Genomic DNA, 24,060 nt, shown 5'->3' with positions numbered 1-24,060 from the left:
AGCTGGTGTATACGTGCAAGACAGAATGCGTTGTCACTCATGCCAGGTGGGAATTCTGGGAATGCATCAGCTTCTTTCCCAATGAGCAGTAAATTCCCAATTAAAATTCCCCCACACACACACAGACATGTTACAGTACATGCTGGATGAAGATTACCTAAATTTCAAATATCAAAATATCAATATCAAAATGGGAAATACGCTGTGAAAGACACCAGTCTCACTGCACTGAAAATATGGCAGTCGCAAAAGCTGGAGATTTTAATGTTAATGTGGCATGACTGAGACTAAAGTCACTTGGGAATATCATGGGTTAGCAGTCATTCATGCTGAACGAATAAAACTTGACACCACAAACATAACATATTCCTATACAAAATCTGTCCTTAAATTTACCTGAGAGCATACTTGTATAAATTCAGTGGATTTTATTTGTCGGTATACGAAGTGCCAATCCAAGCAGTTAAGTAAATTTCCTTGTGCAGTTGAGTACAGTTCTCTCACTTAACTTGGTTACTCTGGTCTGAACTGAGTGCTGATTTTATGGTGAGAACAAAAACCGACAGCCGTCCTAGTGGCTCTCCAGGCCCAGGGTTGTAGGCCCGTCGGCCATTTTGTGAACCCCTTGTAACTCTCCACTTAATCAATCAATAAAAGCAGCTGATTGACCAGTGTTAACTCACTCAACCTGGTTTCTCAGATCTGAACCGGGGTGGCTTCAGATTCAAGGTGAAAACAGAACCCAACACCGCTCGCAGCTCTCCAGGACCGGGGTCACAGACCCGGTCGGCCATTTTGTGACCGATCCCCCCTCCGCGACGACTCACCGCTGGGCGAGACGATGACGGGCTGCAGCAGCCTCTGCTCCCCGGGCGGGGGCAGGTTCAGGGCCACGGCCAGGACGGTCCCCAGGGAGGTGCCCACCCACAGGCTGGGCGTGGCGGCGCTGTCCGTCTTGCGGGCGAACGTCTCGCAGAAGTGGAAGGAGGTGATGGCCTCGCGCGACTCCTTGTCGATGCTGGTCACGCTGGAGCTGCGGGAGCGGCTGAAGGAGTTGTCCCTGTTGTCTAGGGGGTTGACGGCCCGCGTTGGACAGACAGAGAGGAGGACAGTGAAGGAAAGAGAAAAGAGAGGTACAGCACCCATCCGGGAAAGAAGAAGGAGAAGCAAAGCAAAAAAAAAAAAGACCAAAAAAATAATACAAAAAATAAACATTGTTTTTCTTCTCATTTCAACTTATTTCGTCCACAGTGTCCTTATATAAAACAGCGTTTTGGCTTGAATTTCAAATCCCCATTTTGTTAGCGGGCTGAAACAGCAGTAACAAAATGGCCGCAGCTTGGATGCTACCCTATTTATCCTTCCTTTAGGAGGATAAATAAGGTTTTCTGGATGTTTTTTTTCTCCCTTTTGCCATAAATGAAACATTTTATGAGCTACATGGGCATGTAAAAACAGCCTTGGGAATTTGAAACTGTATGAGTGACGTATGAGCGTCTTCAGAAACTTTGATGGGTTCAGAGTCGACAGCACAGTAAAAATGCGTTGGGATGCAGAAAATAGGTTAACATGAGATGAGATTCACAGGCGTCTACGTCTTCGCCTTTGAGGAACCGCTAAAAACACGTGCGCGCCAATCTCGAAAAAGCCCGCAACGTTCACATGCAAATTAGACCCCAATCCCCACATCCCAACCAATTGCGTTTAGTAACCAGACAACACCGACATCCCACCAATTCACTCTTGGTTAGTTGAAACGCTGAAAGCTCTACCAGCACTACTTTACAAGCGCGAAGGCCACCTATGTCACCCTCTAGCCCAAAATTACACACTGTTAACTAGGAAGCTCTATGAAGCGGTTAGATTATGGAAACACAGCAAAGCAATTACGCCCCAAAGGCCTCTGGGAAAGGGGCATTCTGGAATAAGCACGTCCATTCTGTGCCTACTCTTTGGCTCTGTAGTCTGCGTTTGTGGTGACCCGTGCCTATTCAAGAAATGGGAAACAAGGAAGACAAGTATTTTCCTCTATGGTACCTGACCACCAAGTGACACCTACAGGGGAAAAAAGAGCTTCCAGTTGAAAAAGGCAATTTCCAAACGACCAATTAGGACGGGGGAGGCAAAGTGTAAAATGCCCAGCACACTCACACGCCCAAACACAAACAGAAACCGCTTAAGAATCCGTTTAAGGGGAGGGGGATGGGGTTAGTCTGGGGTAAGCCTGGGTCAGCCTGCTTCAGCCCAGTCAAGACTCGGACCGGCCCACTCACAAGACAAAGGGGCGGGGACAGACTTTTCGACCACCCCTCCCTCGGGGGACTCTTCAGGCTCCGCCCACTCCTCCAAACTCGGCTTGCACTTCTTGTGAGGGCGGAACCTCGGGGGTCTTCGCCTTTGCTCTGCTTTGGGGGGGTGGGGGTGGGGAGGGGGGGGTTAAGACATCTGAGCTAAATCCTGTTTGACAGCCACTCGCAGTCTACCCTTGGACCTCTCTCAGAAGCAAGAAAAACGCCACTTTCACCAATTCTCTGAACTTTGAACTCAACCCCGAGACAACTTGCCAAAAATATATATACGTTTTTCCCTTTTTGTTCTTTTTTTGCAAAAAAGAAACTAAACAAAACAAAAAACAAAAAACTGATGTCCGTATGGTCTGAACACTCGGGACTCTGAAATATGTCATGACAGGAGATTTACCCCCCACTTGAAAAACTAAAAAAAAAAAAAATGGAAACACGAAGTTAAGGCTTACCCAAGTCTGGCTTTAGCTCAGTAGGCAAGCTTAATTTCCGTGACATCTTTGCTGGAAAAAAGAAGACATCCCTCTTTACAAATGCATACTCTCAACCTTCCACAAACGGCATGCAATGCTACGACCTCAGAGTCTGTCTCTCTCTACAGCATACACAGCGCAAGCCTGACGTCTGGGGCCCCCTCCTCACAATCACATCCGCTGCAACGCGGGCTTCATGAAATGGAGGGAACGACTGCATTAGAGCCTCGCGATTCAAGAGACAGCGCTGCAGCAAATATATATATAAAGAAAATGATAAGGATAATAGTAGTAGTAGTAATTTGATTGACAGCAAGCATGCCGGAGAGGAAGCCATGAGGTTCAGAGACAGGTACGGCGGCCCCGGCCGAGTTATCCGCAAAATGCCCTGGAAGAGAAACGTTAATGACACGGGAACAGTCATTCCCAGATCCCCATGCCAACGGAGCATGCACCAGACAGGAGGGAAACAGAGAGAACGAACAGGTGGGGAGAATGCCACTGAGCACAGGAACGGTCGTCTAGCTCGTGTTTAGCGGCCGCCATTTTGATCTCGGCTAATTAAAGAACCTGCAGCACAGCGCATTCGGGGCGGCGAGCGGTATAAAAATACACTGAAATTTATTCCGCCAATTCTAATTCTGTTTTAAACGACCGCTAGACTGACTCTCGGAAAAACAACTTTTTGAAAAAAAGAGAACACTAATCGGCGAATAAAACGCTTTTGCTTGAAAGTCCAAAGATTCGACAGCAGCCGGAACATCTGCAGCAAACGTTCTGGAGGCCAGAAAGGCCACAAAAAACTTTTTTTTATTTTTCAGAAATAATGCCAATATGTACCCAAAGGAATGGGTAAAGACAAGGGCTACGCTGGAGAACAGAATCAGTCGTGTAAAAGGTCCTCCTACGGTTGCTTAAGTCTTTATGTTCTCATGTTCAAAGCTGCATGATCTCACTCCAAAAAATATAGATTTTTGGTGAATGTTTTTGGGGGGCAATTCTCAATTGCAATGTCAAAAGGGTTTATTTATTTTTATATTTATTTATTCTTTCGCTGAAAATATAGACAACCGGATCACCTAACCCTGCCACTTCCAAGTGAACGGTACAGGACAAAATAGTCCACAGACAAGAATGAGACAAATAGATGAATACAACGTGACCACGGGTAAAACTGGCGTGAAGTTGGAATTTACAGACAAGTAGCCAGTCATGTGACCAGCAGGTGGTGTGGGGTGGGGGGTGGGGTGGGAGGAGCGGAGGGGGTGGAGGAATCGTTAACGGAGATATCAGTTGCAACGAGCACTTTCACGGTGCTGCGCATATCAGCTCTGACTCCGCAATACAGCATGTGGCATGCAATGGTGCATCCAGGACGCATTACTCTTAAGATTAAAAAAATGGCACAGTAAATTACTGTATTTATGTTTGATGTTTTGTTCGGTTCTAAACAGTCAGTCTGTGCCACTGTGCTGACATCATGCAAACGATAAAGAGTTTGCTAGAACAAAACACTTTTTTTTCTCCTTTTTTTATTTTTTATTTTTTTTTTACCTCCGACCACTCCGTGGGGATTTTACCCCGTATGTTAACAGCTGCTGTGGGACATATCAGACCAGCCTTACCTCCTCTACCTCCTCCATTGTAGAATTGCTGAGGGTTTGACGTCAACACTTTTGGGAAATAAGTAGAGGTGCGGTTAGAAACAGTCCTTCCACTCAGCAATACGGGCTAAACATCGTCTATATGCAGTAAATCCTTGAAACTGAAGGGTAAAAAAATAAAAGAAAAAATCATTTGCATTTTTATTTTGTTTTTTTTTTGCTGTAATTTCATTGCTGTGAAGGTCGACGCCAATACATATCTCTGAGGTGCGATCATGCAACTTTAACAGCCAAAAACCCAAATGATAAATAAGCAACTTGCATCCCTGCATGAGGCAGACTACGTTTCGTCTGTTATTTTGTTTATTTCCCCCGAATGCTGACTCATAACCTGTCTGTAACTTGCATCAGCATACGGTTATGCTCTGCTTAAGTGCACTTTCCCTTGATTCAACATGAAAGAAAAAACACCATTATGTGTCTGTCATAATACCTCTGCCAGAAAAAAAGATAAAACAGCATAAAATAGCCTTTTGATTCAGGCGAACCTGGAGGACCTCGTCTGACGTAGCTGTGGACACATATATAATCCGTTAAAGAACCGCCGTTTTCAACCTTTGTTTTTTAAATAATTGCTCCAGCAAATTCCCAGTGGATTCATAGAATGCAGAATCCAATCCGGAAAATACTTTTTATTTATACGTTTATTGTCTCCAATTAATCTGCCTTCCTAACGGACAGTTTTGCCATTTTGAATTTTTTCTTCGGGTTCTTCCTCTAACTGACTTTTCTGGGAGTACCACCGAGACAACAAGGAAGCCCCACCCTCCAGTCTCGTGACTTAAGGTTACACGGCTATTCAAATTTGAGAGAAGTCCACCCAACTTCTGTGGATTTATTTATTCCTAAACTAGTAGTCAGCTAGTACTCTTCTGAGGATCATCTTTGGGGGTGGCAATTCAAGCCAACTCAACCCTTGACCTCAAACGCAGTCCTGAGTAAAATCCACTAGCACCAACCAGATTGGAGTCTCACGAACTGTAGCTTCTCACTCCAAAGATTGGCGTACAAATATACACAGTATAAATATTCAAGGAGCAAGGTAAACCTACAAACTACAAAAAATGGCTTGAAAGAATACTTTTGACAGAGAATTACAATTTTAGCCACACCACTGGCAATAAGTGGCCAGCATCACAGTTTTTGCCTGTTTGTAGATGTGTGTCTTTGTCTCTCCAAACAATTTCCGTCTCAGACAAAACATTCTGAAAACGTTCCGTCATGTCAAAATAACACCTCGAGGGTTAAATGTCAACGTAAGTGTGCACGTTTATTCTGGACACTGGCATCAGCAAGGGGAGTAAATAACCTTCGTTAACCTCAAGAGTCAGAATTTTACACCGGCTGCTTGAAAAAGCTGATCTGGAGTTCTGCTCTACGCCCGGTGAGCACGAAAACGACAATTCAGGGAAAACCGCTGCTAAAATTGTTTTAGAACCTCGTTTAAGATTTCATAAAAGGAAGGAGAAGAAGAGGTGGCTAATTCCTGGCTAAAGACCTTGAGAAAGTTCCGCGGATTAAAAAAAACCGGGCTCCGTCCGGAGACCATCCGACTTGCGAATCGTTACGTGGAAAAAAAAAATTTCCCTCCACCGAGATTTGTGCTCCCACCTCTCCCCGATTGCGAGCATTAGTAAAAGCAATTAGTGTGCACCCCACAATGGTTAGCGGAAAAAGTAAAAGACCCGTCTTAACTCATTTCCCTCATTAAAAGCCATCAAGCAGTGAGTGAGGATCAGGGTTTTAATCACAGCAGTGTTCGTTAGTGCCGCGTCGGGGGCGGGCGGGAGGGGGAGGCCTCCCCCCCCCCAGTGGGTTAGGAGGCGGGGGGGGGGGGGGGGGGGAGAGTTCGAGAGTCCGCAACGCCACGGTAACGCTGCAGCCATACAGTACCTAGGTCAGTGACCACCGTCTTGGAAAACTTTCGGCTTTTGCTCTTCACTGGAGACGAAGAACAGACGACAGGTGGTTTCAGAACAGTTGCCCAAAAAGAATGAAGAGGAATTCAAATGTCTCAAGTCATGTGCGCTTGTATTTCTGGCGAATGGAGAAACTGTACCGTACCCCGTTCTATAAAATTAGGTTTATGGTCGTCGTCGGACGTGCAGGGCGAGGCCGGGTCTACATAGCAACAACAACACAGAACGTTAGTGTTTGATTGGCCGACGGGCAGTCAGCTGACACCGTTCATATCATCAATTCAGTGGCTTTAGTTTTACCATAGAACAAGAATGCTACAGTGATCTACATCTCTAATCCACCCCCATTTCCATAAGCCTCAGTCTACGGCCCGTCCTGTTGGATAGTATAATTGCAGGCCCAATTCACCTTTGACCTTTGCAATAAAAATTTGAATGACCTTTGAACACATAGTTGCCATCATACTTTACCCACATGTAAGTTAAAAGGAGTCCATAACTTTGTGAGTGTCCCACAGAAAAAGGCTAGGTGAAAGAGTGACGTGACGATGTAATGGCCAAAGCATTTTTTGTTTTTCAGAAATCTACGTATATACTGTGGGGGGAAGAAAACGGTAAAACTGGAGGAAGGTTCTCTTCACAAAGAGAACAAGCTTGAGTCCCACACGGAAGGGCAATTCTCACAAGAACTTAAAATGTACAGGACAGCGACAAATACGGAAACGAGTAGCCATACAGCACATAAGGGTGCTTTAGCATGGGACCACGTGATCACGTAAGTTGTCGTATACAAACGCCGTCTTCTACAGAGTTGAAAATCTCCATCCGCCGCCCCCGATTTGAGCAGGTGTGTTTCACGTATGCTTTTACGAGCCCGGGACGTCTAATTGATTTAGAAACACTGTGTCCCGCCTCGAAGCGCGCGTAGTTAACGCTTCACGTTACAAGCGTAGCGCGGCGCGTTAAATTCAAGGCTTGCGGGAACACCTCTCCCCGCTCCTTCCCCCAGGATCGGTTATTCGCATGTTGTTCACACTCAAGTTCAAGAGCGGCTAGGAATCCCAGAAGGATTTTACTTATAAACCCAAAACGTCACTTAGCTGTATTTCACCTGAGACTCTTAAGCCCCCTAAAATTACCTCTTCAAACGGCTTTAAAAACCTTGTTCTTCATAGCTCTAAGGATCAGCTATTCAGCTAAATTCAATTTTGTTCGAGATTTTGATCTATGATGGTCAATGTGTCTTTATGCTCACTAAATTATGTCACCCAGACTGATTCACATCTATCAAATCAAGTCTGAATCTTTGAGAGGCATTGCTGGGGTTTGTGATGTGGGAATTTAACATTAACTTGGTTGCACAACAGCATGGCAAACTGCCAGACCACTGGGTCTTCACCCTGACACACCCTACAGCATAGACCAGTATTGACCGAGGAAGTGGCCACTGTTTTTAACCGTCTTGCAGTGGTGAGCTTGTGGGATTCAAAAACACATCCCTGCCACAGTCGGGAGTTGAGGCTCTGACCACTGATGAAAACGTAGCTGGCTGTGTTTAAGACTTTAGCTGGTCTGTGCTGAGGTACAGTTGACCCCGTAGCCTGGTGGTTATCTGCTAACTGGACTTTCAGTCTGTACATCGGGATTGCCCAGTCATAAACAGGCACAGGCAAAACCGCAAGGTAATCTCACAGATTCTATAGATCAGGGAACTAAAATCCTGGAGGGTCGCTGTGCCTGCCAGTTTTTGCACTTAAGTGCTGAATTGAAGTCATTTATTGGCAAAAAAAAAAAAGTCAGCATAACTTGTTTCCAAGGCCTACACCGGCTGCTAATTGAAAGGAAATCACAAAAATCAGCAGAGTCTGCGGCCCTCCAGGACTGTTTGAGTTTTGAGAGTAGAGCCTTTTATATATTTTTATGTACATATCTTTGGTCTTTCACGAAAACAGCGAAACGCGGGGTCTTTTGAGAGTTCCTCTCAGTCGAAACACAAGCGTCTACACTGCGGATCGGTGGACACTTTAGTCACGGCAGTTACAAACCGAACGGCAGTTGGGCCTTGCGGTGTTTGTGGCAGTTACAGGTAAACACGCAGTTGGGCCTTGCGGTGTTTGTGGCAGTTACAGGTAAACGCGCAGTTAGGTCTCGCGGTGTTTGTGACAGTTACAGGTGAACCCCCGCGGCGGTTAGCGTTCAGGCTAATGCGTGTGCGTGTGAGGAGGAGTTTACCTGAAGTGGGGGATTTGCAGCGGTCCTCCGAGGTGGTGGAGCCCTCGTTAATGTCGCAGAGACCTGCTGGAACAGGGGAGGAGGTCAACGGTCACCCAAAACACGGAAAACCCACACCCACCCGCTTTCAATGGGACAGCCTGCAGCCTAGGTAGCTAAACGACACGACCGGGACCCGGAAGGTCGGCGGCTCAAGCCCCGATGTAGCCGCGATACGATCCGCGCGGTCGTCAGGCCCTCATCCCCACGTGCGTAATGACGCATCCCGTACCTGAACTTATTCAGCGGTCAATCGGGTTTTCAGCGCCGCCGGCGCGGATCCCGGCGCATGTGGCGCCTTGACATCTGCTCTAATGACTGATGCGGCCGCTAAATTAGTCTGACGGAGATGCCGCCGCGCTCTGCGCCTTCCCGGGGAAGAGGCGAAATAAGAAAACACCGATCCAAACAGGAGGAGCAGCTGCGTGATTAATGCTCCGATCGAGTTAATACTGACAGGTCTGACCCATGTCAATTAAATCAGACGGTGCAAATGGTGTTTTAATATACCCCGCAATCTGTCGCTAAGTCACAGCTTCCTGTTACACAACGTAGTTTGGCTGTTTCCCCCCCCCACCCTCCCCCCACTCTCTCCCACAACATCAGAAGAGGTGAAGTTCCCCGACTGGCCAATAGGTGGCACTGCGTCTCAGAGGAGTCCGGGCCGTTGCGGCGATGCAGCAAGAGCACAGAGTATTTTGCCGTATCCGGGCGAGGTTTTTACACACATAAACACCGCCGTTACTTTTAAAGGGGTGAGGAATTCGAGAAGAAATTCAGTTGGACCTGCTGTCAAACAGAACTGAAGCAGCCTCAGAATGAGATGAACCAAGCACACACAAATCAATTTACTGCAACAAAAAAAAAGAAAAAGAGAGAGAGAGAGAGTGCTCGCTGCTCAGTGAGATATCAATACAGGCTTGCAGCTGAGGAGGGTTTTCATCAAAAAGCTGACCGGCAGATTTTGGTTTATTTTTATATATTTCTTGGATGAGACACAGTGTGTCTCCGCCACTCTAGGAGCTGCTACCGCCCAGCCCGAACGTTACTTTATATTTTATTTAGCTGACGCTTTCATCCAAAGCGACTTACTGTTGATTAGCCTACTGTACCTACAGCCAGGCCTGGACCCAAGTCTCAAGGGGGCAGCCAGCCTAGGGGTGACCTGGAAGGTTGGTGGTTCAAACCCCAGCGTGGCCACGATAAGATCCATGCAGCTGTTGTGCCCTTGAACAAGGCCCTTAACCCCACATTGCTCCAGGAGGGAACAGGCCCTGCTTGGTCTCATCAACTGTAAGCCTCTTCGGATAGTGACGTCAGCTAAATAACTGCAATGTAATGGAAGGTAAACACGCCATCGCTCCCCTGCCCATTGGGAACGGCACAGGAAGAGTTTGGGGAGAAACTGGTCACAAGTTTGCGGGGAGAGACGATATCCTGACGATCCCAGCCCCCCGAACACACGCTCTATCGCCGGGACGGAGGAGGGCCTTTTATGCAAAACAAATAATATCCTCCAAACCGAGAAATGATTAATGAATCGCAGCATGTTCTCAAAAATACATTGCTACTCACTCGAAATGTCAAAGCGTGTCGCTAACAGTGTATAATGTATTCCAATAGGCTGAAGTATACACAAACAACTTTGTCTGAAAATGAAAATACAATCTGAAAATTAAAATGATTTATAATGAATAGTAAATACACTTTGGCCTCTCCAGGAAATATCCCACAATTCCCCGAGGCATTAGGTATTAATAAAAAATGAAGAAGGTACAATAAATCCCGAAACATATTTGGGTCCTAAATTTAAAGAACACACAGCAGGCAAACTATTCTCTCCAGATGGAAATGCACTGTACGTCATGGGTTGTAGGACAGCAGCTAATTAACTAGATTAGACTTTTTCGAAATCTTGAGATAAAGGTGTTTATCATGGAGGCAGCAGGACAGCTGCACAATGAAACGCTGGCGCCCCCTGTGGGGCAGAGCGTGTCACTGCAGGGGGGGAGGTAGTGTAGTTACTCAGGGCAGAGAGCTACTCACTACTTGATCAATACAGGAAGAAGAGGACCCACTTACTGCGGGTGTGAGATCACAAATGTGTGATTAGAATGTAGGTGTCTGAAATGGAGTTCTTAGAACACCGACTTAGAATTTTGAAAAAAGAAACATTCCAAAAAAACCCCCCAACTCTTCAAAGCAGTGGTCATCAACTCTGGCCCTCAAATCCAAATCCAGCCCTGGTTTTCTTTTCTCCCAGGTAATTAGTGCTACTGATTGGCCAGACTGACTCCCAGGTAAAGGGAGGGTGGAAAACCAGCGGTTCTCCAGCCCCTGAGGACCGTAATTTGCTGATTCCTGCTTTAAAGAGTTGAGGCCCATCCACACCACAACGACAACGACAACGACAGCGATTAACAATATATACGGGATTGCTTTCAGACCGATTTTAACACCGACAGCCAATCAGAATCCATCCGAATGTACAGAGCATCACTTGTGAAGTGGCAGTTTACATTGCCGAGGGACTTATTTATAGAACGTTATTTCTCAGCAGCGCGTATGCTCACATCGTTCTCATTATAGCGATGGTTGTGGTTAACATTAGCGTGCTAGCGCAGCCCTGCATTAGCGCGTTACCGTGTTAACGGGTTACCGTGTTAGCACAGAGCCGCGTTAGCGCGCTCAGCTCTCACCTCCAGACGGCTGTCTGGTTTTCCGGGGGGACCGGGGCTGTCTCTGGTACGGGTCGCTGGACCCGTACAGCTCGATCGTTCCCAGGTTTAGCAGAACAGTCTTCTGAAGGTAGTCCACAATCGCCAGGCCATTACTGTTCCCGAAAACCACGCTGGAGGTAGAGAGAGACAGAGAGAGGGAGAAAGGGAGGGGGAGAGAGAAGGAGAGAGATAGAGAGGGAGAGAGAGGGAGAGATAGAGAGGGAGATGGAGAGAGAGAGAGAGAGAGAGAGAGAGAGAGAGAGGGAGAAAGGGAGGGGAGAGAGGGAGAGAGATTGAGAGGGAGAGATGGAGAGGGAGATGGAGAGAGAAAGAGGGGAGAGAGAAAGCAATAGACAGAGCGAGAGAGTGATGGACAGAATGAGGGAGAATAAGAGAGAGAGGGAGAGAGGAGAGAATAAGAGGGATAGAGAGGGAGAGGGAGAGCAAGGGTAGAGAGAGAGAGAAAGAGAGGAGAGAGAGGGGAGAGAGAAGAGAGAGAGAGAGTTATTCAACAGAGTAATCCATTGAAATTGCGGTCTGGTACATTTGAACATTAATCATGTATGACACGGCCACTTGTGCCCGACCTCTCCACAATAACGGAAATCCTTTCAAACACAGAGTCGTATAACAAAGGGCAAATCAAGGACCCTGAGATTGTACAGAAGATTCCCCCTATCCAGGAGATTAGCCTCCGTCTCCACAAGACCCCAGCAATCTGGGACCACTCTGTGCCACGGCTTTCAAAAACGACATGGAGGTGTAGCCCTGCATAGCAAGCAAGGTCCATACAGACATACCCCTCTTCCATTACATTACATTTCTGAACATTTACATTACAATCCACGGGCAGATGCTCTTACCCAGGCCAGTGGAGATTACCGGAGGCCCATTCGTAATCGCTAAGCGTCATATTAAACAAACAAAGAACAATTTGTGTTGTAACGTGATTGTACAGACAACCTTGATCTCACAGAGCTATACCTTTAGCATTGTCCAAGGACATGCGGTAAAGGATATCTAAAGGGGGGTGAGGTGCGGTCTGAATCCCAGACCAGGGTCAAATACGTACTGCAATCGTTTCGGATTCCAATAGTTTACCCGAATGATCTTGCCAGGTACAGCTGAGCCAACCAAGACGACCAGAAGGTCGGGGTTAGCATTTTTTGAGAGTATTTCATAGGTTCCAATACACTGGATGAGCTCAGCGAAGCGTAGAAAAGCATTTGAATCCAAAGCAATTATGTATTTGACCCAGGTCTGCTGAAGAGGCAAAGTCTTCAGTCTGCCCTGCAGGATGGGCAGTGTTTCTGGGGTTGTGACCGCAGTGGGAAGCTCATTCCATCAATGGGAGGTCAAAACTGACAGGAGATGTGACCTGGAAGTGCATGCGCACGGCAGGAAGCAGCAGAACGGAGAGGTGTAGGGTCGGATCATCTGCTGGAGATGAAATGGAGCTGCTCTTTCAACTGCTTGATGAACTAGCACTAAAGACTTTGAATTTGATGCAAGCTGATGCAGACAGCCAGGTAGATGAGACAAGAGCATATCGCTCAACGACCAGCAGAGCATTGTCCTACCCCAGTGGTCTTCATTCCTGGTGGGCAACAGAACCTGTCATTTTTTGTTTTTGCCTCAAGTTCAGCAACCGATTCAGACCCAAGAAACCAGGCAAGGTGATCAAGTGCTTTCATTGATCAATTAAGTGCTGAGAAATGACAAATGCCAGCACACCCTGCAGCTCTCCAGGACCAGGAGTGAAGATCACTGTTCTACCTTATAGGCTATATTAGTTCCATTTAACACCACCTGGCCATTTAGACCCAACAGATCCAACAGTTGTTGCTCAATGTTGTCCGGTGTTGCTCAGTGTTGCTCAATGTTACTCAGAGTTGCCCGGTGTTGCTCAGTGTTGCTCAAAGTTACTCAGTGTTGCTCATAGTTGCACGGTGTTGCTCAGTGTTGCTCTGTTATGCTTAGTGTTGCTCAGTGTTACTCAATATTACTCAATGTTACTGGTTACTCAGTGTTGCTCATAGTTGCTCAGCGTTGCTCAGTGTTGCTCGGTGTTGCTCGGTAGACTTACAGCCCATAAGATGAATTGACGGCCAGGCTGGTGATTTGCTGTGGCGGCTCCCCGCTGACCCAGACCAGCTGAACCACGAGCTCCACCTGGTACCCCGGAGACTGCTTCAGAGGCGTGCTGCGGACCCTGCACCCCGAAAACACAGAGCGTAAAATCACTGCTGCAGACCCTGCACCCCAAAAACACAGAGTGCTATGTCATTGACTGTCTGGTACCCCAGCGTACACTCTTAATCACATTGAAGCACACAGGTATACATGTGTAACTAACTAAACAAAGGCAGCTCTCTCAGGTGTGGGTCACCACTCCTGGGTATGGAGGTACGGTGTGCTCTGTTTGAGAGAGGAGGAGGGGGGAGAGGAGGGTTTGATTACTCAGGTGATGACTCATTACCCCCTCCCCCCCCTCCGGGGAGCGAGCTCGTAATTACCGCGCGCCCCGCCGTCCAGGTAGCGCGGCGGCTGACAGAATCAGGCCGGCGGTAAAGACGAAGGGAGATGAAATAATCTGCGCACGCCGCCCGCTCGGGGATGAACGCCCTCGCTCCGCGGCGGTGAGCCCAGCGCTCGAACGCGGAGCGCGGCCTGACAGGGCGGCTTAAGAAGTCTTCCGGGCGTCCAAGGGCACCTTGGGGAGGACGGGAGGGCTGGGGGAGAGGGGGGGTGGGAGAGAGGGGCTCGCGCATGGGAAAGTTTGGCAGGGTGAGCTGGGCAGTCAGCCTTGTAGCCTAGCGACGGCGCTAACGGCTGTGCGCATATGGTGCAGTGGCAGAAGTCGTTCGCTTTCAGCAGAAGGCAGGAACAGTGGTGGGGTGTGTGTGTGTGTGTGTGTGTCTGTGCATGCGTGTACAGTATGTGTGCATGTTTTTGCGCATGTACATGTATATGTGTGTGTATACTGTATGTGTGTGCATGTTTGTGTTTGTATGTGTTTGTGAGTATATGTGTGTGTGTGTGTGTGTGTATATGTATACTCCACGTGTGTGCTTGTGTGTGTGTGGGTGTTTATATGTGTGTATGTACATGTCTATGTGCTATGTGTGTGTATGTACTGTATGCGTCTATGTGTGTGTGTATACATATATACTGTGTGTGTGTATGTGTCTGTATATGTATACTGTACATGTGTATATGTATACTGTATGTGTGTGTGTGAGTGTGTGTGAGTGTGTGAGTGTGTGTGAGTGTATGTGTGTGTGTGTGTGTGTGTGAGTGTGTGAGTGTGTATGTATGTGTGTGTGTGTAAGTGTGTCGTACTTTAGGCAGGGCACGTTGTCCCGGATCCCGTCGGAGGAGCTGCTGCTGGTGGAGGGGTGTGACTGGGGGCTGGACGTGGCTCCTGGGGTGGGCAGGGCGGGGGGCTGGTCCCCCCCCACGTCTGGAGAGTCCACCTCATTCAGCTCATACTGCAACCGCACCTCCAGGAGCTGCTCAAAACACGCACACGCACGCACACATACACACGCACACACGCACACACGCACACACAGACGCATGCACGCACGTACGTACACACACACACACACACACAGACGCACGCACGCACATACGTACACACACACACACACACACACACACACACACAGACGCACACACACATACACAAACACACGTACACAAACACATACACACACCAAACGAGAATAGATTAAAAAAACAACAGAAACAAAAACAGTTTTCAGTTTTGAATTGTAGACAGTATGACAGCATGAGGGAATAGCTACAGAATGTAAGAACTAAGAGTCTTAGTTTATTACAGCATAATCGTACGTTTAAAAGCACTGTTCTCCAGGAAAGATGGGGTTAAGCTTCTTTGTTCTGGAGGTATGGAGTCTATTGTAGCGTGAGAGAATAGATGTTTATATAAACACTACCCAAGGGGGTGTACGGTTACCAGCTATTAGTGATACAGCTGTGTGGCTTCAACACAACGCCACAATGTGTGGGCGGAGCTACAGAGCTGTCAATCACACGCTCTCACAAAGCGATCTCGCGAAGAGTTCTCTCGCTCTCCGCACGAAAAACCCAACCCCGCAGTTCTCTCAAAGCCACTGAGTCACCCGTCAAACGTCAACCGCCGTGGCACCGACCTCCCGTCTCCGCCGCCTCTAAAGCGGAGATCGCAGTGTGACGACCCACAATGCACCGCGACGGCAGATAGCGCCGATAATCGCGCCCAGAAGAGCCCCTCTTTAAGAGAATAGACGAGGGGGGGGATTTGTCATCTTTGACGCGCCGAAGGCCTCGGACTCGTTTAGACGGGGATAAACGGCTCTCGGCGTCTTCATTAACTCCCGATGTGACCGGAGCTGCTTAGGCACAAGAGCGGGAGAGCTGATCTCGTGACGCGGGCCGGTCGACCGGAATGCCAGGCTTGAGTGGGGATGAGGAACCCCGTCCGCTGTGTCATGTGACCGGCTCGTGGCGATGAGCGGGGGTGGGGGGGGGGGGGTGAGGGGGTCAAGCAGGCACTCGTCAGCCGCTCAAAGACCCGAAATACACCTCTACACCCACCGTGGAGCTGTCGGACCTCCACAGATACCGTGGCGACCATCTCCTCCTTTAAACCCTTTAAGGTGTGAGGTCACAAACATGCCATTAGAACGTTCTAAGCTGACCGTTCCAACGCTGATGTAACAATCACTACCGGTGACGGGATTGGAGTTCTAGAACACCGACTTTTGGAATGTTGGAAAAAAAAAAAAAAAAAACATTCCAAAAGAAGCGGATCTTCAAAGGGGGGGTTAAGGCTCAGAGAGCATTGAGGGGGTCTTCATTTCCGTCAGATCGTGGTGAGCAGTCACCTCCAGCTTCCCGCTAATTAGGCTGTATCCGCCGACCCTGACGGCAGGGACTTACGACGGGCTCGTTATCCGCTCGTTTCCGAAAACGCCCCGGAGAGTCGGCGCCCCCGTAATGGGATCCCGTAGCTGACCCTGACCCCGACTCTCGACGGGACGGGAGAGGAGAGGGTTTTCGGGGCGCGAGGTCACCGTTCCTCCATTAGCCTCTCTCTGACAGCGCTGGGCACGGCGAGGGAAGAACTAACCCCCCTCCCCCCTCCGTGATAATCGCCTAAATTCACTCCAACTCCCTAAACAGGGCCCGGAACGTTCCGCGGTCCTCGCTGCCGCTAACCGCAGCGCTGCCGGCCCTTTGGGCGCGGGCCGGAGCAGTGCATTCTGGGAGTCCCCTGAACACTGCCGACACGCACGTGACCGATTAATTTCCTGTCCCTTTATTTCCCCCCGCCCCCCCTCAAGTTATTCCATCCAGTTCCTCGCCGGGTTAAAGACCTGAATGGTTGGTTAGCGAAGCCCACAACACAAGCCAATCTGCCGTCACAAAGGCCCCAACCATCAAAAGAACAACACGATTAGCTCACCGTCAGTTCAGGAGTTCAGTTAGATGCTAGCGTTAGCACATGAACTTCAGCGCTAAATGCATCACTAAAGGGCACGGAGCTCACGCATTAGCCTAGCAGGCTAATCCCACGCCATCGCTACTCTCATTGGACGAGACGAAGGCCACGGTTTAAAACCCTGAGTTCAAAGGTCTCCAGTTTTCCTCCCACAATCCAAACACAGGCAGGTTAGGCTGCCTGGGGGGCGTTGCTGTAAATGGGCATGTGTGCTCAGTCAACCTACCCCTGCGTAAATGATGTTTGAAATCAATGAAGATCATATTATACTTAAAGAAATGTATGGGCTACGATTCCCTCGGAATGGGCTTGTGCACCGGCACAACTGGCGAACGTATTTCCCGTTTGGCGGTGTGTGCTTCAACATTTCTCTCGCACTTAAGCGGGCAGGACGCACCGATGCTGAGCCATATGACCAGAACAGAGGGGGGAATGTCCGACTCAAAGCCCCCCTCCCCCTCACCCCATACCCTCTAGCGTAGTGCCCCCCCCTCTTTAACACACTAATACGGGTCGACCCCCGCGTTAGCGAGACCACGCGGAAGGGATTACGGCTCGGCTCGCGGACGCGGAAACGCGCGGCTCCTTAGCGCTAAACCGCTAGCGTAGCGTCGCGCCATTGCAGAGCGCGGGGGGGGGGATTTCTGCTCCGAGTTCAGAGACAGACGGCGGACCTCCGCCGTTCTCCCGGGGTCGAATTAGCGCCTCCGCTCCGAGACGGGCGGCGCAGAGCCAGGCCGGCGCCCCCGGGGGCCCCGAGGTCCGGAGACAGAGCCTAGGGCGGGGGGGCCCACGCTTAGCGCCCGCCTCGTTAGCGCCCATCTGTCACGTCAACGCCAAGCTGGACTCAGGCCAGCCACTGCAGGATCTAAAGAAACCGGTTATAAATGAAACAACGGCGAAGGACGGAGACTACAGACTCTCAGTGGTGGTGAGATACAACGCGGAGATCTGACGATTGTTCTTTTGCGATTAGCGTACAAGCTATGCCAACGGGAAGCGAACACGCGCATCTAATGAGATTTGCCTGGGTCGGAAGGTGGGATTTGAACCCCAGCCTCTCACTCACCCAAAGATTCCTCAGACAAACACGTCTACAGGCAGAATCTCCCCTGACAGAGGGCAACATTATTTACAATTTGAGGACTGGGTCGCCATGCCAGAGCGTGTTGTCACGGTAACCTGCTACAAGGCCTTTGCTTTACCGCACCTCTCTGTGTTTCACTCGCGAACTAGGCAAGCTACACACACACACACACACACACACACACACACACACACACACACACACACCCACAGACTAACCTGAAGTGAGCACTGACTGTGATTGACTAAGTGAGATGTACGCTATATTGCTTCAACCTGTCCATATGTCTATACATCAGGAAAAGGAAGGACCAAGGAAAACAGCATTGGGACCCTAAAACCAAATGCCGGGGGGACACTGGCTCAAGTGGTAAGAGCAGTCACCTGGCAGTCAGAGCCTCATCAGTACGATCCCACCCTGTGTGTCGAAGTGTCCCTGAGCAAAGACACCTAACCCCCAAATGCTCCTGACGAGCTGGTTGGCGCCTTGCACGGCAGCCAATCGCCACTGGGTGTGTGAGAAGCATCAATTGTACAGTGCTTTGGATTACATTACATTACATTAATGGCATTTGGGAGACGCTCTTATCCAGAGCGACGTACAGTTGATTAGACTAAGCAGGAGACAATCCTCCCCTGGAGCAACGCGGGGTTAAGGGCCTCGCTCAAGGGCCCAGCGGCTGCGCGGATCTTATTGTGGCCACACCGGGGATCGAACCACCGACCTGGCGGGTCCCGGTCGTGTACCTTAACCGCTACGCTACAGGCCGCTATATAAATTCCAGCCATTTCGCCATTTAAAACCGACCCGACCCGACCTGGCGTCCTGTCTCACCTGCAACACCTCCGTCACCACCTCCTGCTTGCTGAAGCGGTAGACGATCACGTGGGCGGACACGCCAGCGACACACAGCATGCGGCTCTCCGGGCACCAGGACAGGATCTGGATGGCGAAGGGGTCCTCGTCCACGATGTCCGTGTTGGGCTTGTCCTCCTTGTTCCGGGACTTCTCGAACACCTTGGCCGTCTTCAGCTTGTACAGCACCTGGAGCATTACTGAGAGAGAGGCCACGCCCGGGCTTAACCACCTGGGCTACTGACCGCCATGCAGAAACAGAGCTTACCTACTGCACCTGGCTACTGACCGCCATGCAGAAACAGAGCTTACCTACTGTACCTGGCTACTAACCGCAATGCAGAAACAGAGCTTACCTACTGTACCTGGCTACTGACCGCCATGCAGAAACAGAGCTTACCTACTGTAACTGGGCTACTGACCACAATGCAGAAACAGAGCTTACCTACTGTACCTGGCTACTAACCGCGATGCAGAAACAGAGCTTACCTACTGTACCTGGGCTACTGACCACGATGCAGAAACAGAGCTTATTTAACTTGAGCTTACCCCAATGGTTTACGCACCTAGCTATTGAGTTTACACCAATTCGAAAATGTGGGTTACCATTCTAGCTGTTAATAGACATAACACCAATGCTAAAACTCAGCTTACCCACCTAGCTATAGAGCTTACACCAATGTGACAACATAGCTGACACATCTGGCTATTGATAGAATTTACCCCAATCTAAAAATGTAGCTTACACCCATAGCTGTTGTTAGAGCTTACCCCAATGTGAAAATAGGGCTTAGCCACCCAGGTTTTGATATAGTCAGCTTGGCCCAGTGTGAAAACACAGCATATGCACGTGTCTATTGTAAAGAGTTTACACCCAATATGACAATGCGGCAGGGTCAAAGATGAAATAACAACAGCTAAAAATGTAACCGGTAAAAACCAAGCTGCAGTTTTGCATATTCGACCCTGCTGACCCCCTGAATCCTGTGCAGTGAGAATTCCCTGGGCCTCATCTCAGACGATGATTAAACCCGATCGTTAAGTGCCCAACGCGCCGCTGAACCGGGTTAATTGCGGTTCATCTCTCCGCGGCATCGTGAGGCGCCCTCCCCTCTTTCGGATTTTAACCGGCGGTAATTGCCGCGGCGTTGGTGGAAAGTGCACAGATAGATCACCCGCCATTTTAAAATGAGAATAACTTCCTTCTGATGAATTGTGCCAACTAGAATAGCAATTGTACTACAACATCTTCAACTAATATTGCTACTACCAATACCACTACTATTACAACAAATAATAACAACACTACTACTACTACTACTACCAATACCATTACTATTACAGCAAAAAATAACACCACTATTATCAATACCATTACTATTACATGTCATTTGGCTGATGCAGGGTTAAGGGCCTTGCTCAAGGGCCCAACGGCTGTGCAGATCTTATTGTAGCTACACCGGGGATCGAACCACCGACCTTGTGAGTCCCAGTCATGTACCTTAACCACTACTACTACTACTACTCCTACTACTACTACTACTACTACTGCTGCTGCTGCTACTACTACTGCTACTACTACTACTACTACTACTACTACTACTACTACTACTACTGCTACTACTACTGCTACCGCTACTAAAGTTTCAGAGATTTGGCTGAATAAAGTCCTGCTCGTGTTAATCTGTAACCATAACACGTGAGAGTCACATGACACACAAAGACAAATGGGGTGCCTGGAGCTCTCAGCTGTGTCCGGCCCCTGCGATGCCTTCCGATGATTAATCACCCGAAACGCAGAAGCAGCCAGATGTTCGGAGCAAAGATTTATGGGGGAAGTATGGTTTGTCGAGTCCAATGGCATGTGACAGCATTTAACCCCCCCCAAACCCCCCTCCAGCCCACTGGAGTTATTGTTCTAATGGCTAATGGTCCATCCAAACACACACCTGCAATTATACTTCACTCGCTATAAAAAACACTGCTACACGATATTAATAACAATAATAACAGCCATTACCGCAGTGCGTGTAAAGGGGAGCGGAAATAGTTTTGCAAAAACGTCTCCTGGTTTTTGTCCACAGCACTAACGCCGAACACAAATTTAGAACCAGGAAACAATGGGAGTTATCTGTGGAGGGAGCCGCAGTAATGGGTCGATCAGGGGCGGAGTGACGGTGAAACCAGGCAGAACCTGCGGTTCTCCACGACCTGGGTCAGCTAGTCCTGACGTGTCACATTTGTACTGCACCACCTAAACCACCGACAGACCATGGCAGGTCACCTTGGGCTGTTCGCTTAGGGAAATGCAGTATATAGAAAATATATTGAAATGAAGTATATTGTCCAGATATTTCAAAAATTCACAATATATCGGCGAATACACCAATCGTTGCTGCTTTCAGATATTTAGATATCGTAACATATTTACATTACATTACATTATTGGTATTTAGCAGACTCTCTTATCCAGAGCGACGTACAGTTGATTAGACTAAGCAGGAGACAATCCTCCCCTGGAGCAGTGCAGGGTTAAGGGCCTTGCTCAAGGGCCCAACGGCTGTGCAGATCTTATTGTGGCTACACTGGGATTAGAACCACCGATCTTGCGTGTCCCAGTCGTTCACCTTAACCACTACGCTACAGGCCGCCCTATTTATTTAAACATGCACTGCTTACTGCTCGTTATATTCATTTTAAAAGTGGGCATACTGACAATGTATTGCAGGATATTATGAGACAGCAAGGTGTTAAAATTATATAAGCGTTAACTTGCACCTACCCTGTATAACAGGCTTATCTGGAAATAAATTAGAACTGATCTGAGAAAAGCCATTAAGTGAGCCCCAGGGATCGTTTATAGTTGGACATGCCATAGCAAGCCCAGAGCTGCTCAATGGCCCGCAGGCTCACTGATAATTCATAAATGCCCAATTCGTCCAACCAATCACTTTCCCCGGGTTTAATTACCCGTCGGGACAGAACGTAGAGGGTTCGTAAGGTAACAGGAAAGAAGGAAGACAGACTTACTTGCAGAAGCGTCCCAGAATTTGACTGACCCGTCTGCGTGCCTGTTAATCACAGAGAGGAGGATAATTACTTCTTCAGCTTAATCAAGCCTCTCACTTTTTTATTCCCCTGCAGGCTACAGCACTGGAAGTTTTTAATTGTGTTGCGCGGGGACTGTCCAGAGAGGAACAGGAGTGGACATCCTTCTGGGGAGGGAGGGAGGGAAGGGCACAGGTCTGGACACCAGACCCGGGTCAAATGCATAATTGTTTTGCATTCAAATACCTTTCTGTGCTCCATTGATCTTGCCTTGGTGCAATTGAGCAATTGAGAATAGCGGTCTATGCTTTACTGAGCTTGCCTGGTGTATTGGAACCAATGAAATACTCTCAAGAAGTGCAAACCCCGCCTTCCGATCCTCTTGATTGGCTCACAGGAAAGTACTTGAATCCAAAACAATTATGTATTGGACCCAGGTCTGAAGGACAATCAGAGCAATCCGATTGGCTATAAACTGACCAATCACACCGTAGACTGGGCATAAGGGGCGGAGTAATCTGTCTTTCTTAAAGGCTAGCTCTGAGAGGGGATTTACCTGCATTTGCAGATAAGCACCAGCCTTCCCTCCATATATCAGACAACATGCCCATGACCTACTCGGTGTAACAAGCTGAATAGACATCCCAGTAATATTCCCAGAGCTGATCTGTCACAACAACGCTCACAGGACTGACGGAAATATGGAAGAGCACAGCTTGAACCATGAATAAATAAATACATGCATGAATAAGTCAAATCAAACAAGGTAACCAGAGGGAATTACTGCGATACAGAAATACAGATCGTGCGTTTCCTGACATTTAGCCACCACGTACGCAGTGCTGTCATTACTACCACTTACGCTGGTGAAAGGGATTCTGGGAGTTGTAGTTTTTTTCAGTTTTTGACTCTGATCCCTGATGACGGCCTCTGTGCCACAACACGTCGGTGCATGTTTTTAATTTCTTGCCTATGCATTAGCCTTATAATAAAGGCTTTTATTACAACGCATCCATACCAAGAGTGCCTTGCTCGGCATCCTGATCTCATCTGAGTTGGGAAAATGTTCACACCCCGATCCTTGTTGTTGTGGATCCGGGGGGAAGGGAGAGGGTGTGTTTTTTTGTGTGCGAAACGGGGAGAGAATGCTAACGGAGGCTGCCTTCCACAGCAGCGGCCCGGCCTGGCACCGCCCCCCGCTCCCCGAACACGCCACAGTCGCGCTGAGACGGTAACGCCACCACGGGAGACCCCGGGCCCACCACGCTCTGCAGCACTCACCCGGTGATGATGATCTCTGGGTAGCTCTGCGTTCCCAGACCCCAAGTACCGCCGCTGATGGGCCATTCCTAAAACAAACACACACACACACACACACACACAGGAAGCTTGTTATCAGAGGGGAATAGCAGTCTATATTCTGTTTTCTTTGCATATAAAATACACATTTTTTTCCTGATATATGTCTCTAGCAGAATGGTCACCATGTTAGTGGTAATCAGCCCTGCTCCTGGAGATCTGCTGTCCTGTAGGTTTTCACGCCAACTCTAACAAAGCCACACCTCATTCAACAGCTAGAGATCTTGTTCACTATCCTGCTGTAAAGTTCAGATATTATAAGCTGGTCACGCTGTGTTATGAGCTGGACCACCAGCAACCAGTTTAAAAACACAGCTTGAGCTGGTGAAACCATGTCGAGCCGGGAGCCGGTCTGAACTGGTCAACTTAAGTTAGTTAACTGGGCTGAACTGGGCTGAACTGAACCTAGCTTGAGCCGGGTTTTTTATTTTTAGTGGGGTAGTTCGAGAAGCAGCTGCCCCTTAGGGCCCCTGCAGGCACCCGCAGGAGCCCCACTCAGCCGAGCCCGAGTCCCCCCACACCGCTCAGAGCAGGGCGCGGTGAGGTGAGCCTCCTCAGAAATGACTCGGTGACTGTCGCCCCTCTCCAGGAGCAGTCAGAGCGCCGCGCCTGTGAGACGGGGATAAGAGGTGCGAAACGCACGGTCTGTTTTTAGACGGGCTTTTTCGGAGAGCGCCGTTGCTAAGGGGATGCGATGAATCACTGCCCACCCCCCTCTCCCTCCCTCCCTCCCTCCCTCCCTCCCCACACCCCCTCGCCAAGAGTGTCCCAGCAGAGAGGCGAATCAATCGCCGTTTCCATTCTGCCCTGAAAAGGAGTCTCTTTTGAGTCTTAAAGGGCGTGTTTCCATAGAGA

The 24,060-nt window shown here is 48.9% G+C and overlaps 1 protein-coding gene across 1 annotated transcript in view; it reads right to left on the bottom strand.

Moving 5' to 3' along the window:
- The window catches only part of stxbp5a (syntaxin binding protein 5a (tomosyn)), a 165,133-nt gene that overhangs the window by 10,976 nt on the left and 130,097 nt on the right, over positions 1-24,060 (bottom strand). Inside the window, 13 exon segments of the mRNA XM_061242322.1 lie at positions 828-1,067; positions 2,274-2,402; positions 2,756-2,806; positions 4,402-4,449; positions 6,334-6,381; positions 6,505-6,561; positions 8,592-8,657; positions 11,330-11,481; positions 13,437-13,562; positions 14,693-14,862; positions 18,778-18,998; positions 21,829-21,869; positions 23,128-23,195. Of these exon segments, the coding sequence (XP_061098306.1) occupies positions 828-1,067; positions 2,274-2,402; positions 2,756-2,806; positions 4,402-4,449; positions 6,334-6,381; positions 6,505-6,561; positions 8,592-8,657; positions 11,330-11,481; positions 13,437-13,562; positions 14,693-14,862; positions 18,778-18,998; positions 21,829-21,869; positions 23,128-23,195 (1,417 nt within the window).

This window comes from Conger conger, chromosome 5, assembly GCF_963514075.1.
Source record: "Conger conger chromosome 5, fConCon1.1, whole genome shotgun sequence".
Lineage (NCBI taxonomy): Eukaryota > Metazoa > Chordata > Actinopteri > Anguilliformes > Congridae > Conger > Conger conger.
Note: the sequence above shows the minus strand (reverse complement) of the source record. Positions and strands in the feature narration are given on the sequence as shown.